A 14,136-nucleotide genomic window follows, 5' to 3' on the forward strand; every position below is an offset into this window, starting at 1 on the left:
ACAAACGCGTTCAAGTCCCCTCCGGTGGAACCCTAAGTGATATAGTAGATACCACAAGAGCAACAATCAACACTAAGTACGCCCTTGTCAACACCGGTAATAACTGGATAATATACCCATCGTTCGGGGGTAAACTGTTCGACTTAGACGATGTTGAGAGCACTACCGTCGCCCGAAACAAGCCATATATGCTCGTCTTCACCGAAGATGACAAGTGGGTGTTGTTACCCGATAACGACTGGTTTCTCAATATTAGACTCGGCTCCCCCTACGTGTTCATGGATAATAAAGACAACCACCTAAACAAAGTCGTGAACAATGGAACCCTGCTCGTGGCTTACGTCCCAACTCAGAGACGTAGCGTAGTCGTCAGCCCACTCGACACTATGGCAGCCCACATGCTATCGAGTAAACCGGCCATACAAAACGTGACATTGCAGTTGGTGTCTGAATTCGAAGGCGTGGTCAGTATACTAGAGAGTCTACCGGCAAACTCAACACTGATCATCAAAGTCTACATAGGGGAACCATCGGGGAATGATGTCGAGATCGTGAAGGGGATCAAACTCGGGTGGGGGAAACGACACCAGTATCAAGTTTGCAACGTTTACGTGCGGGTGGGTGTCGGCTCCAACACCAGTCTGCAGGGGGTCAACGTGATCGTGGAAAACAAGATATCACTAACCAAGATCTCCCTGCCTGACAACATACACTTCATGGGTATGAAGTTCACCCCTGAATTATTATCAGAAAACCAGTTGGAAATTATATCGTAATAGTATAATAATGACCAGTCATCGTCCCAACACTACACTTAACGACCTAGGAGATACGGAGGGATTCGATCAGCCTGGTGAGGAAGATGAATTATATATCCTGCACTTCAAAGACAACGTGTACAGACTGGTGTCGTTATCAGATTTAAAAGAGCCCAAATGGCTGATCAACTTAACACTCGCCTCACCTTATATCACAATAGACGCAGATATGGGGTATATCACTAAGATTAGGAACAACGGTATCTGGGCCGGGGATTTCATTCCGGAGAGGATACCCATTGCAACTACTAATACCGAAAAAAATAGGTTAAAGACTGTAGTAAAAAATAAATTAACATTTATCAATTATTCTTTTAACGTATATCTTGATATATCCTCCCCTTTCACACTCATCATAGAAGTCTTCTTTTTCTATTTAGGCAATGAAAACACCTCAAGAGTACACCAAATTTTACCCGGGGTGTCAATACACTGGTATTGTTATACAACGGGATACCCACGGGGGTCCTATAAACCGCTTAATAAATCTCAGTGGGGTTTTTATTACAACAGGAAAGTCTATTAGCCTCTCACCTATTACCCTGAATACTAGTATAGAACTTGTAGACTTAAAATTAATTTATAGAGTATTAACTGAAACCCAATTAAAATATCTTTCAAAATATATATTATAGGATGGGTCTGTACCCAGTCGTAGAGGAAGTAGCGAAGACGCTGGAAACCGTAGATGGGTTCCGCTTGAGGCAGTTATGTGATGTGAAACGTCAACTAGAACAAGACCGTGACACGCGGAAAGCACTATGTAAAAAGTACAATAGAGCTTTCAATATCGTGGACGGGGCTGACACTACCCTTATGGCAACCAGCATGGGACTAGGGGCGGCAGGTGTTGGGTTGTTAGCTACCATCGTGGCTGCACCTATAGTGCTAGGTATTGAAATAACGGCTGGGATGTCAGGGGTGTTAGGGTTGGCGCTTAAGTTAGTATCACGCAGACTGCATCGTAAGGCATTGAAACACGACGAGATCAGGGTTCTGGCCGAAGCAAAGCTGAACACAGTGAGTGAGCGTATTTCCACGGCACTCTCTGATAGTAAGATCTCAGAAGAGGAGTTTCGTTCAATCCTCTCTGAACTCACAAAATATAACGGAATGAAACAAGATATTCGGTCCAAGTCTCGTAAGTCTGCTATCAGCGAGGACGAGAAAAAAAGTACATAGAACAGGGGATACAAAAAGCCCAGCAAGCCTTTATTACGAACACCAAAGTGATCGTAGGCGGTTCACGTTAAACTGTTTCATCGATATAAACGTGACATAGGCACAGTGTTACCTCCAACACACGTTAAGTAGTAGGGGTAATAGTAGCAAGAGCTAAGGACCCAACCAAAGCCTTATTTAGTAAATAAGGCTTTGTAGAGACTTTTTTTGAAAGTGGTCCAGAACCCCCATTGTATATACTACTAGTACTGTATCACTTCGGCATATTCATGCATTCACCCAGTACTCAATCACTTCAGCAAGGTGATAAATTCATACAGGACTATATCACTTCAGCAAACTGACGTGTACAAATCCAGGACTACATCACTTCAGCAAACTGACATGTACATCCAGACTTCAGCAAACAGATGTATTCATCGAGGACAATATCAAATCAGCATAATGATGTACTCATCCAAAACTACATCACAACACCAATACATCACAGAAAACAAACTCACCAACATGGGACAGTGAAGATTTTCACAAGTATGGTATATAGAGCTAACTCACAACATGTCATCAAGGACCTACTCACCAACATGGGACGGTGAAGATTTTCACCAGCATGGTATATAGAGCTAACTCACAACACGTTATCAAGGACCTACTCACCAACAGGTACTGGAGTAGACCCAACATCTGAGGCACCTTGAGGTAGATCCCTCCTGTGATGTCACATGCCTGCAACAGTACCCACTTCATTACCACAACACTCCCACTCCAGAACAAAGTGTTTAGGATACAGTCCTACATGACTTCTCTCCTCAGTCATATACTGTCTCTCATCATAACCAAGCACAGTTTCTATTCACCATAATGTGAGTAACTTTTCAAAATGATCCATACTTTTTACAGGTGATGTTCATACATGAACTGATGTATTGTAAAACAAATTAACGTTGAATGGATTATTGTCATGAGTTCCGTAGATGATGAAAATCAGTGAAAACTGGCAAATTCTTACCAAAACTTTACACCAAAACTGTTTCACATGCAAAATATTTGTACATGCCTTTCAGCAATTCGATGCATGATCCTTATGCAACTAATTTGCTTGAAATTCATCTTCGTTGTAAACATGTATATATATATGAATAACATATAGTGAATGTTTTAAGGGAGTCAAAACTTGTATAGATGGCTTGTATAGCACTGTTACAGAGATCAATAAAGTTGTATAGAGGGTACCAAGCAATCAGGAGCTTCACCTATGTTTCATATAGATATTTGTTTTACCAACGTTTGTTGCACATACCTGCTGTAACAGTCCTGACTCATTGTCCAGGATACAAGCATCCACAACAACATTCTGAAAAGACAACAATTATAACATAATTTCAAACATCAGCACACTCAGAGAGACTGGTCACAAACAGAATGAGTGTGTGAGTGATTTGGGTTATATGCAGCACTCAGCAATATTCCAACTATATGGCGACGGTCTGTAAATAATTGAGTCTGGATCTTACAATCCAGTGATCAACAGCATGAGCAGCGATCTGCGCAACGGAACCAATGACATGTGTCAACCAAATCGGCGAGTCTGGCCACTCGATCCGGTTAGTCACCTCTTACGACAAGCATAGTCGCCTTTCATGGCAAGCATAGGTTGCTGAAGACCTATTCTACCCTGGACCTTCATGGGTCTCACAAACTAAAGCTTAATAAACTTGCAAAGTGGTGGGAGTCTACACATTACATTCATACACACCCTAAAATGAACACAGACAATGACCCTGAAGGTTCTACAGCCTGCCAGCAATATGTGAAGGACCATTGGGCATCACCTGTTTCTGAGCAGTGAACACAGCATTCATGAAGTTCATGTACTGGGTGGGGTTGTCCTCAGAGCCCTTGATGACCTGCAACATGAGACAAAATGTGACGTAGGAAGTGAACCTTTCTGTTTCAGCAATGTCTCATGTCTGTACACTGCTCATAAACAAACATGCCAGTTAGCTTGTGTCACAGTTCTCCAAAGGTTGTACACACACAGGTCTACATGGGTTACACATACAGGTCTCCACGGGTTACACATACAGGTCTACATGGGTTACACATACAGGTCTACATGGGTTACACACACAGGTCTACATGGGTTACACATACATGTCTACATGGGTTACACACACAGGTCTACATGGGTTACACATACAGGTCTACATGGGTTACACATACAGGTCTCCATGGGTTACACATACAGGTCTACATGGGTTACACATACAGGTCTCCATGGGTTACACATACAGGTCTACATGGGTTACACATACAGGTCTACATGGGTTACACATACAGGTCTCCATGGGTTACACATACAGGTCTACATGGGTTACACATGCAGGTCTACATGGGTTACACATGCAGGTCTACATGGGTTACACATGCAGGTCTACATGGGTTACACATGCAGGTCTACATGGGTTACACATACAGGTCTACATGGGTTACACACACAAGTCTACACATGTTACACATGCAGGTCTCCACAGGTTACACAAACACAGAGTTGAACACAAGGACATATAAGCTCACATCCATGACTGTCACCAACATCTACCAAGTATATAGAGCTGACTCACAACATCCTGTTTTAAAGACAAGGGACATACCAAGATTCTTGAAGTCAAGGAAAGCCCAGATGCACTTTCCTTTTCCATACGGTGGATATCTGTCTAGTTAAGGTAACAACCACTGCCAATCGTAAATGAACACCAAACAAACTGAGAACCTCCTCCCAGAGAAACAGATGGATGGATGGATGGATGGATGGATGGATGGATGGATGGATGGATGGATGGATGGATAGATAGATAGATAGATAGATAGATAGATAGATAGATAGATAGATAGATAGATAGATAGATAGATAGATAGATAGATAAAATGAGAACCCCCTCTCTTAGTAACAGTTGGTCCCTGTTGTATATGAAGGAAGGATACAGCACAGCGCCATGGTGAGAGGTCCCGCAATAAGGGAGTCCGAGTACAGCTCTCCCTCCAAGCCTGCAACATACCACTTATACACTCAGACTGACAGAGACTATCAACAGAAATGGACACTTAAGAAAGTCAAGTCAGCAAGTATTTTCTGTATAAATACTGAGGATGTAAACCTTTAACTGTGCAAAAGATATGAACACAATGTAATGTCATCATAACATCAAAAGATAAACATGACTAACTTCAAGTCCCTCAGTCTGGCATTATCTGGAAAGAGAATTGTCAGGGTCAAATATGCATTTTAAAGAAGTGAAAATATGAAATATGTGATCAGTTACACAGCTAACTAACCTAATTGTGCTTATTGTAGCACAAGACATTAAAACTAAATACATATCTGTACCTTGTAACACCAGCTGTTGGATCTGAGCCTGTATCTGTGAGTTGACCCGTCCAAACAGTTCATATTTCCCATCCACCTGGCGGAACTGCTCTGCCTCTGTATCTCTGTCCCCTGTGTCGACTGCTGCTGCCACTTCCCTTGGGTACAAGAACTCGCTGCAAATGGAAGATGCAGCAACATCACAAACACAATATCTCATCTGTCGTCAGTGACCAACATCTTAAGCATGGACAAAACAACCGCAAAAAGCTACCCTACACATACAAACGTTCCCTGACTAAACATTGCCTCATTTGACTCATTTGACGGTGGGCAAAATTATATGTTCTAAACAGAATTTCCAGATTACAGATTTTCTTTTGTAAACATGGGAAACAGGGTGTGATTGTCAGGCGTCACTAGGAGAAAGATTAAGTAGATCAGCCATCCCTCTCTTCCAGGCTTATAGTTATAGTCCTAAAGGCAATATTCAAGCTTCACCCACCCCTTACCCAGAGTGTGTAGCAGCCCCACCCTCCTCCAGACCGACCCTTGCAGTCTCCCAGGCAATACTCCAGCAGCCTTCCTTCCTCCCTTATACATGCTTGTATGCAACATTGCCATCCTCACTAAGTTGGTATGAGCAGTTGTTACCTATCCACAGAGATAGCCTCCCTCCCTACCTCTGGTTGGTGTGAGCTGCAATGACAGCCAGCTGGTTGTGATGCCCCAACATCAGGTGAGCATTAGCAAACACCATTACTGCATCCACACACTGTGACAGGCTCAACTATAACATGAACAAATGGTTGTGTAGATGATATTGATTCATTATGTTCACAGGGGATTTCATGACAGTTTTTCAATATAATTTCTTTATCTCTTCCCAATATTCAAATCTTTGAAACGTGGCTAGAATTTTTCAGAGAAGCTGTCCTGGGATAACTATTTTTTTGAGAAAATGTTCAAACAGTAAGATGAAAAAAACCTAATCAACCATAAAATCACTGAGTAAGCAAAGCGATACATTACACTAAATATAAATATAAGAGCCACTTTATAAATTGGAGTAGCTTATGGAAAGCTTCAAACTGGCCATCACACACAGACTGTGTGGTTTCAGAGAAAAAGACTTATTTCCCATCATATTGTAGAATGCTAAGCTGAGCATAACCTCAGAGAGTTTGAATTAGTGAAGAGTGTATTTTACCTTACTACTGCTTTGTGGTGCATTCCGACTTTCTCCCCACCATACTGGGTTAGTGTCCAACACTATCACTAACAGACTGCCTGAAGCCTTCTCTGGAACAACACCACAATGGACTGGTCATTATGCACAGAGGTCTCCTGACTTTCCCAGCTAACACTATGATCAGTAGTTCAAACATATATATATCCTCGGTATAAATTTCAATAACAGCTTACTTTCCGCTGATATAATTAGGAGAAGGAGACAATTTAATGAATATTTATCCATTCTAAAAGCTAATTTATTTCTATAGCAGGGGTATTACAATATTGAGAGTTACTGGAGTGACAGTGTTCTTGTTGGGTGAGTAGTGCACTTTACCGGGCGCAATTTTTCCGATTTTTTTCGGATGGATATACTCGCACCATAGGTAAGCCAACCCCTACCTTTACTCACTAACCCTAAGGATCTAGAAGTGAGGTTCACAAGGGCTAAGGATCTTGAAGCGGGGTGCCTAAGGGCTAAGGATACAGCAGCGCGCTCATTAGCAAGCGCTCAGCAGTCCCCAGGTACCGCGCCCGGTAAACTGCACTCTAGCCAGATCAGATAAATTCTTGATAAACATAAACACACACCAGACATGATGCAACAACATGCGAACTTTTCCCAAGATCAAATAGCAATGTGAAAGTCACGTTTTCATGGAAGCCGCCATGTTTATATTTTATGTAAAATCCGGGTTGCCAATCTTTTCATTCCCTGCCTGTTATTGGTTTCGTTTACATGCATTTTCCTGTATATCTAAACCATATTACTTATTTATAGTAAAGACCACATTAAGCTATGTTGCAAAGCAATAATTCTGGGATAACAGCAAATATCCCATAGAAAGTATAAGGTCCGGTTTAATATCCGAATGGCTCTGTTTGTAACGGTGTCTCCAAATGGCCAATGTGATAACGCTTTGACGAATGAACATTAGCTTTTCTTTATATAAAAAGGGGAAGATAAAGGAACGAAAAGACCATCGAAAACATCGCTGACATCTGATGCAAGAAGTTTGGGAACAGCATTTTGTTATCTATAGGTGGTTTGAACCCAACCATGGACAAGAACGGTACGTCAAAGTTACTTTGCTTAGATCGCATATCTTTGCTTCATAAATACACACAGATATCCACCTTCTGGAAAATATGCATATGGACGTCTAGATTTTGGTACTGGATGTTGTCAATAATATTAGTTCCCTCTCCTTATTGTCTCTGATAACAGACGTATGTCAATACACATAATTGAACTGCAGTAGTTATTTCAAGCAATAGGTGACGATACTGATACTAATTATAACACATTGTAAAGTGAGAAGCGACATTTACCGTCTATATTTAATATAATCTTTCAACATGTTCAAGCATTTGCTTGCCAATCAAAACGATATGTCTTGGATTGAAGCTGTCATTTCCTTATTATACAGTTAAGTTCAGGTTTTACTGAATGTTCACAAAGATTATTAGAGTTTTTCAAAAGATTATTAACTGATTATAAGTGGAATTTTTCCTCTTAAGTATTATTCTGAAGTATTGACTGATGATAATTCTAACATTGACATAATGCATCCATCTTGAGCAAATGAAAATTAGTTTTATTTATTTTTGTATGTAAAGGAAAACTTGCATGTTACAATAAGACTTTGTATATCATATAAGATAAGCTTGCATATCATATAAGATATTAGATCATGACTACCATTACCCATTGTTGCTTTACATCAAGTGACACACTGCACTGTGTCCGAGCTACAGATAACTTTCGTCATTGAGTTATGTACTCACTTGTGTTCATCTCAATTGGGTTTTATAATATTTCTTTGAGTAACCAAATAAATTGTACCCACCCCACTCAAACACATTTGGGTATTTTGCCATTTTTCATTAGTTGTAAAGATGTAATATACATAATATTTATTTCATCTGTGAAATGAGAAACAGTAAGAAAGACTACAAGTTGACAAGCTCATGGACTGAAACAGAACCTCTCACTATACCTTTGTTATGTTTTTGTGTGAACACCTGTAAAATCAAATTTACTGAGTCTTTGCAAAATCTGAAGCATACTTTTTTTATATAAAACTGAAGTATACTTGTATGCAATAGACTTAATAGGAATTGAATTTTCACATAAATGTTTGCATGGTTTATGCCTTGTATCTGTACCACTGTCGCTTTATTGAATGTACATTTCAGCAAATTGATAATCAGTTTGAATGCTCAGATTGATCAAGCAAAAAGTCACTCCACCACAAAATCAAATGTGTTGTTATGAAGGTATGGCATTCACCCTGAGATTGCGAGATCAAAACACAGAAACACTCTTTGAAGAAATATGAAGACAAATACAGTGAATATGTAAACATATCATTTTTGCACATACTCATAATATGCATAAAATATAATATCTAACTTGCCTAAGCATTATTTATGAGACAAACAGAAATCAAATTGCAAAATCCACCCTTTTCAAACCAGTGAGCTGTGATCACAATTTTTGTGTTATACCAATAACATTGAGTATATGGAGTAAAAGAAACAAAGATGTCTGTTAACTGTTTGTGTCTTATTCATCATTATGTTTTTCAGATATCCTGTCATATTTTAACAAGTTAATCAACGATGACCCAGATATTTCTGCTGCTGTTGCTGCTATCAAAACTCTCCTAAAGTTCATTGAAGCAAACAAAGGCAAGCAATTTGGGTGCAGTCCTCTAATGATTGTTATTGACAGTTTAACATTCATGTTAATATCAGTATGTTATTGGTCCTATACAAGTCATAGTTCCCAACTGTCCAGCATCATGGATGCTTCAAAGGTATGCAGTGTTTACAAATGGTGTTTCAAAGTAGGAGGACATTGGAGACTATAAGTTTTAGATGTCAGTCTAATCCAACTGAAAATGCTCAGGACCCATAGAACCAAAACTGAACACATTTTAGATTTAACATGTCATATGATTGGCATAGATATGATTAACAAGTTTGAAGTTTATAAACAGCAAACAAGTGTGGCATGTTACATCTGACAACTTCAGACACAATATACAATGAGACACAGTTGCCAGCAGGTTAAGGACTTCCATCAAACTGTCAGCAAATCAGATGGCATTGTCTGAGGTTCTGATGCTATTTGTGAACTCTGGGTTTGCACTACCTTCATCATATATGGATACATGCAGTTGCATAGCGGTATTGTCTCAAACAACAAATATAGCATGGCCTGGTTACAGTGGGAGTGAGGACAGGGAATCATTAGCCCAATGGTGAATGATTTTTTTTAAAAATCTACTTTTTAATAAAAAGGTCAACTCTGAATATTGAAACTATGTGAAGCAGGATTTCCAGAGCTTTGTTTCATGTACTTCGGCATAGATTAAAACTAGATTTCAGTTTAAGGATTTATTCATGTCTGCAAACAATTGATAACTAGTCAATATGAAAGCTCACATGGTGATGAGAAGACTGTTTACTGTGACCCTGTCCTTGGGCAAGTACCAGAAATGACAGGTTTAGAGCAAACCCTCAAGTCCTTCTGATTTATTTCAATTTTCATACTGTTCCCAAATCCTAAGATATGTTATTAGCATTGAGGAGGTGATGAGCATGAAGAAATTTTTAACCATAGTAAGTGTGTGGGGAAATAACAAATACAGTTGTTCATATGGACTCTTGAGATTTGTAGTTAGGAATAATAGTTAACCATTGAGATATTCAGCCCTGGTTCACAGCAACAATGCTACAAGTGATGTGTATTTTCTCACTGTGGATGTTGGTTACAGTGGAAACTCTGGCAGAGATGAGGGAGCGTCTGAAGGATGCAATCAACACACTCACACAGACAGACAGCAGTGTCACATCCATATCATCAGGCTGTGAACTGTTTCTACGCTTCATCACTCTGGCAAATCTCCAACATTCAGTAAGTACTTCACCAAGATGAGTCAGTATTTTGACGGACAGGCCTTTCATCTATATGTTGGTTATAGGTCATATTGATAATGATCAGGGTATACAAATTTACACGCTTTGTCTGTTGCCTACAAATGGTGTCTGTGTCAATGTGAGATAGTCACCATGGGGATTCCCAATAGAATATGTTGCCAGCCAGCCTGTTGTAAGGGGCACTTTATGAATGGTCAGACTCATGACTTGACTGATAGACCATGTGAGCTCACACTGAATGAGTTTATTATTGCTTATTACATTACACCCTTGATTGTCTGGTTTAGTGTTGATTATTTATAGGCCATTCTCATGTGTCTGCAATGTCACTGAGGTTGTTTAAGTCGATGTGAGATACGTTTTTAAGACTGTGACTAACAAGTATTGTTTAAACACATTAGACATGGTATCATTGATGTATGTCTTAGCACAACTTTAGCAATGTTGCATTTGATGGCATCTGTTTATTCCAAAGCAGAAGTGGTGTACCACACTCTCCTAATGACACACGTATCTCACGCACAACTAAGGACAAATGGAGCTCCACTTAGAACACATGTTGGGAAACTTAAGGTCAAAATGACTCTTAATACCAGAAGTGTTAACACTGTCCATGATTTTACTATGTTACTGGGGATAAGGGGAACATTTTGCATCTCTTCAAGATCATTAACAGCAACTCAACAAATAACACATACAGATCACACACAATCATGACATTAGAATGTGTTTACAGTGCATGCTCTTATGAAGGAAATATTCTTCCTTTCAGGATTTTCAAGAATGTCAGAAAATCTTGGTTCAGAGGGGAAACATGTTTCTTCAGAAAGTGGCCAGTTCAAGACAGAAAATAGCAAAAATTACTCATCCATTCATCACAGACGGATCTGTACGTATATCAGCACTGGGAGGAACAGGGTGTGTCAATAAGCACAAAGTTTTGTGGATAACTACTTTTACAATCAATATGAACATGAATGACATAACCACTGTTTTTCATCATGACATATTTTGTACCTACAGTTGTATCATTGAACTGACCTAATTAAGACCTGCTCACTGTCTGCTGTTCCTGATGCTGTGTTTGTCTGTGCAGACTATTTTGACACACTCTCGGTCACGGGTAGTGCTACAGGTGTTGCGAGATGCTGCTGCTGCACGCCGTCGTTTCAAGGTGTATGTGACGGAATCTCTCCCTGACAAATCTGGGTAAGTACATCTCCTTAGTGTCTCTTGTGATGTCTGCATGTCAGCTGCTTTTACATCCAGATTGTCAGCCTTTTTGTTTCTTCTATCATCAACTAAAGATGTGTTTGTACTGAACTATGTACTCTTCTTTGCAGTATTGAGACCTGTGAGGAGTTGTCTGCCCTTGGCATACCAACCACGGTTGTTCTGGATGCAGCTGTTGGGTAAAAACTGCTCTAATTCATGTCTGCTTATTAAGATGAGTTGTCTACGAGTATGTTCAACATACTTGCAGGGATTCACAATCATCCAGTATTAAAATAGCTGGCAAGCAAGTAATGCTGGCCAGAAGAGCCAGCTAACTTGATGGAGTGATCTGTGACTTCATAGATGTTGTGTTATCATGACTGTAGGACAAGGATCACTGCTCATAATATGGATCACTTGATTCAGATCTAAGTGTGGACATGCCAGTAGCATATTGCTGGAGTACTGCAAAGTCCGGACTTCTATAACAGACAAAGTATGTTCAGTACAAAGTAGAAGTGATATTGATATCCTACCACTTGAACTAAAACCTTGTACTACAACAGGACATACTTGCTGTGTTGTAGGTATGTGATGGAGAAGGTGGACCTAGTTCTCATCGGAGCTGAGGGGGTGGTGGAGAGTGGGGGAATAATCAACAAGGTAACCAACACAGTCAGTGTGGGTTGTGTGGGGGGCAGACATGTTGATCTAGAACGGGATGTTATCGGAGCTAAGGTGGAGAGTGGGGGAATAATCAACAAGGTAACCAACACAGTCAGTGTGGGTAGAAAGTCTTCATGATGTTGGTGTTTAATCAGAAATTATTGTCTGTGGCTAGAGTGATGCCCTGTGTGACCAGCTCACTAGTGGAGTTATTTCCTCTTGTATTATTTCAGATCGGGACGTACACAATGGCTATCTCGGCCCAGGCAATGAACAAGCCAGTGTATGTGGTGGCTGAAAGCTTTAAGTTTGTGAGGCTTTACCCCCTGAATCAGCAAGACATGCCCAACCAGTTTAAAGTGAGTGTTGTTGAACAATGTTTCCTGTCAGTCGGGAACCCATGTCATGTCACTTGTTTCTGATCCTCCAGTGTTTTCTAGGGTGTCAATATACACCAGGTAAATTGCATATATATACACCCTTGAAGTAAGAGTTTGAACTGAGAAGATGATTGTTTCTTCTTAGTATAATCATAATGCTGTCTCTCTTTCTTTTCCTCTCTGGAAACACCTGGCCATCAGTCATTGATGAGTTGTCTCCCTTTCCCCAGTACCAATCATCAACTCTGAAGTCTGGCCGTGACCTGAGCAAGGAGCACCCTCTGGTTGACTACACACCTCCAGCATACATCACCCTCCTCTTCACCGACCTCGGGGTGCTCACACCATCAGCTGTCAGTGATGAGCTCATCAAACTGTATTGCTAACATCATGTACTGGGAGAAATAAATAATAATGCTGTCATGTGATTTACTTGACATCCTTGGTTCATTTATGTTAATTAAAGGCAGATAAAAAAAACAAATAAGATGGCAGCTGGAAATATGTATGTATGGATCAGATAGTTAAGACATTGGCACCATGAACATCAATCTATAATACAGACATAGAATGACATGCATCATCAAACCATGATCCACATGTAAATAGTGTAGAAACTGTAAGTCACAGTTGAAAATTGATGTGTCTGTGCTCTCTGTGCAGTAGTATGTCACAGTGCAACAGTCACATGTCACACATCACAGCACAACAGCCACACATCATAGTACAACGTCACATGTGAAAGCACACAAGTCATGTGTCACAGTAGAACAGTCACGTGTCTCATTAAAACAGTCATGTGTCACAGTGCAACAGTCCAGACTCCATTATTTACATACCACCGCTATATACATGTAGCTAGAAAGTTGCTGAGTGCACTCACTCACTCACTCAGCAGCTTATGTCACAGCACACAGCGGACAGACACTGGCCAAGACCAGTACCATGGTGTCCCGTGTAGCAACTGTAGAGGCCTTGGGGTGACGGGATGACGTTTATAGAGGTGCATGTACAATGTGAATGATTCCCCTAAATCTAGTGAACAAAGTAAGTGACCCTCATGTACAAAATCAAGGACCAGCGCACATATATTATAGCCGTATATTATGAATGGTCCCTTACTACGTGAAAAAATTTGCAAAATATGCCCTTATGTTATCAGTTTTTGCCTCGCCCTTATCGCCAACCAGTATCAAACGCATTTTGAAAATCTACTAACGCACAAACTATTTTTTTAAACCTGGCTTTTGATAATTTCGTGAGGTTATAACAAGTGCAAATGTGATCACAAATAAAATAACCCGTTCTGAGACCTGCCAGATATTCC

General features: G+C 40.2%; 2 protein-coding genes across 2 annotated transcripts in view; one reads left to right on the forward strand and one right to left on the reverse strand.

Moving 5' to 3' along the window:
* Window positions 1-7,502, reverse strand: part of LOC137296192 (general transcription factor IIH subunit 3-like) — a 24,957-nt gene extending 17,455 nt beyond the window's left edge. Inside the window, exons 1-9 of the mRNA XM_067827915.1 lie at window positions 7,192-7,502; window positions 6,578-6,669; window positions 6,051-6,157; window positions 5,389-5,543; window positions 4,986-5,048; window positions 4,655-4,713; window positions 3,833-3,907; window positions 3,301-3,354; window positions 2,658-2,726 (exon numbers count right to left, since the gene is read on the reverse strand). Of these exons, the coding sequence (XP_067684016.1) occupies window positions 2,658-2,726; window positions 3,301-3,354; window positions 3,833-3,907; window positions 4,655-4,713; window positions 4,986-5,048; window positions 5,389-5,543; window positions 6,051-6,157; window positions 6,578-6,669; window positions 7,192-7,198 (681 nt within the window). The 5' untranslated portion in view covers window positions 7,199-7,502. The remainder of the gene's footprint in view (window positions 1-2,657; window positions 2,727-3,300; window positions 3,355-3,832; window positions 3,908-4,654; window positions 4,714-4,985; window positions 5,049-5,388; window positions 5,544-6,050; window positions 6,158-6,577; window positions 6,670-7,191) is intronic.
* Window positions 7,493-13,237, forward strand: LOC137296195 (translation initiation factor eIF2B subunit alpha-like). Its single transcript, XM_067827930.1, has 9 exons — window positions 7,493-7,673; window positions 9,193-9,294; window positions 10,386-10,525; window positions 11,321-11,437; window positions 11,645-11,757; window positions 11,892-11,960; window positions 12,351-12,426; window positions 12,663-12,788; window positions 13,040-13,237. The coding sequence occupies exons 1-9, from the start codon at window positions 7,661-7,663 to the stop codon at window positions 13,193-13,195; spliced, it is 912 nt and encodes a 303-aa protein (XP_067684031.1). The 5' UTR covers window positions 7,493-7,660; the 3' UTR covers window positions 13,196-13,237.
* Window positions 13,238-14,136: the final 899 nt, after the last annotated feature.

This window comes from Haliotis asinina, chromosome 1 (genome assembly GCF_037392515.1).
Source record: "Haliotis asinina isolate JCU_RB_2024 chromosome 1, JCU_Hal_asi_v2, whole genome shotgun sequence".
Taxonomy (NCBI): Eukaryota; Metazoa; Mollusca; class Gastropoda; order Lepetellida; family Haliotidae; genus Haliotis; species Haliotis asinina.

Bases quoted from the DNA above. Each gene is read 5' to 3' on its own strand.
- LOC137296195 (XM_067827930.1), top strand. The intron at 11,758-11,891 runs GTAAGTACATCT...TCTTCTTTGCAG, and splicing joins TCTCTCCCTGACAAATCTGG to TATTGAGACCTGTGAGGAGT. The intron at 11,961-12,350 runs GTAAAAACTGCT...GCTGTGTTGTAG, and splicing joins GTTCTGGATGCAGCTGTTGG to GTATGTGATGGAGAAGGTGG.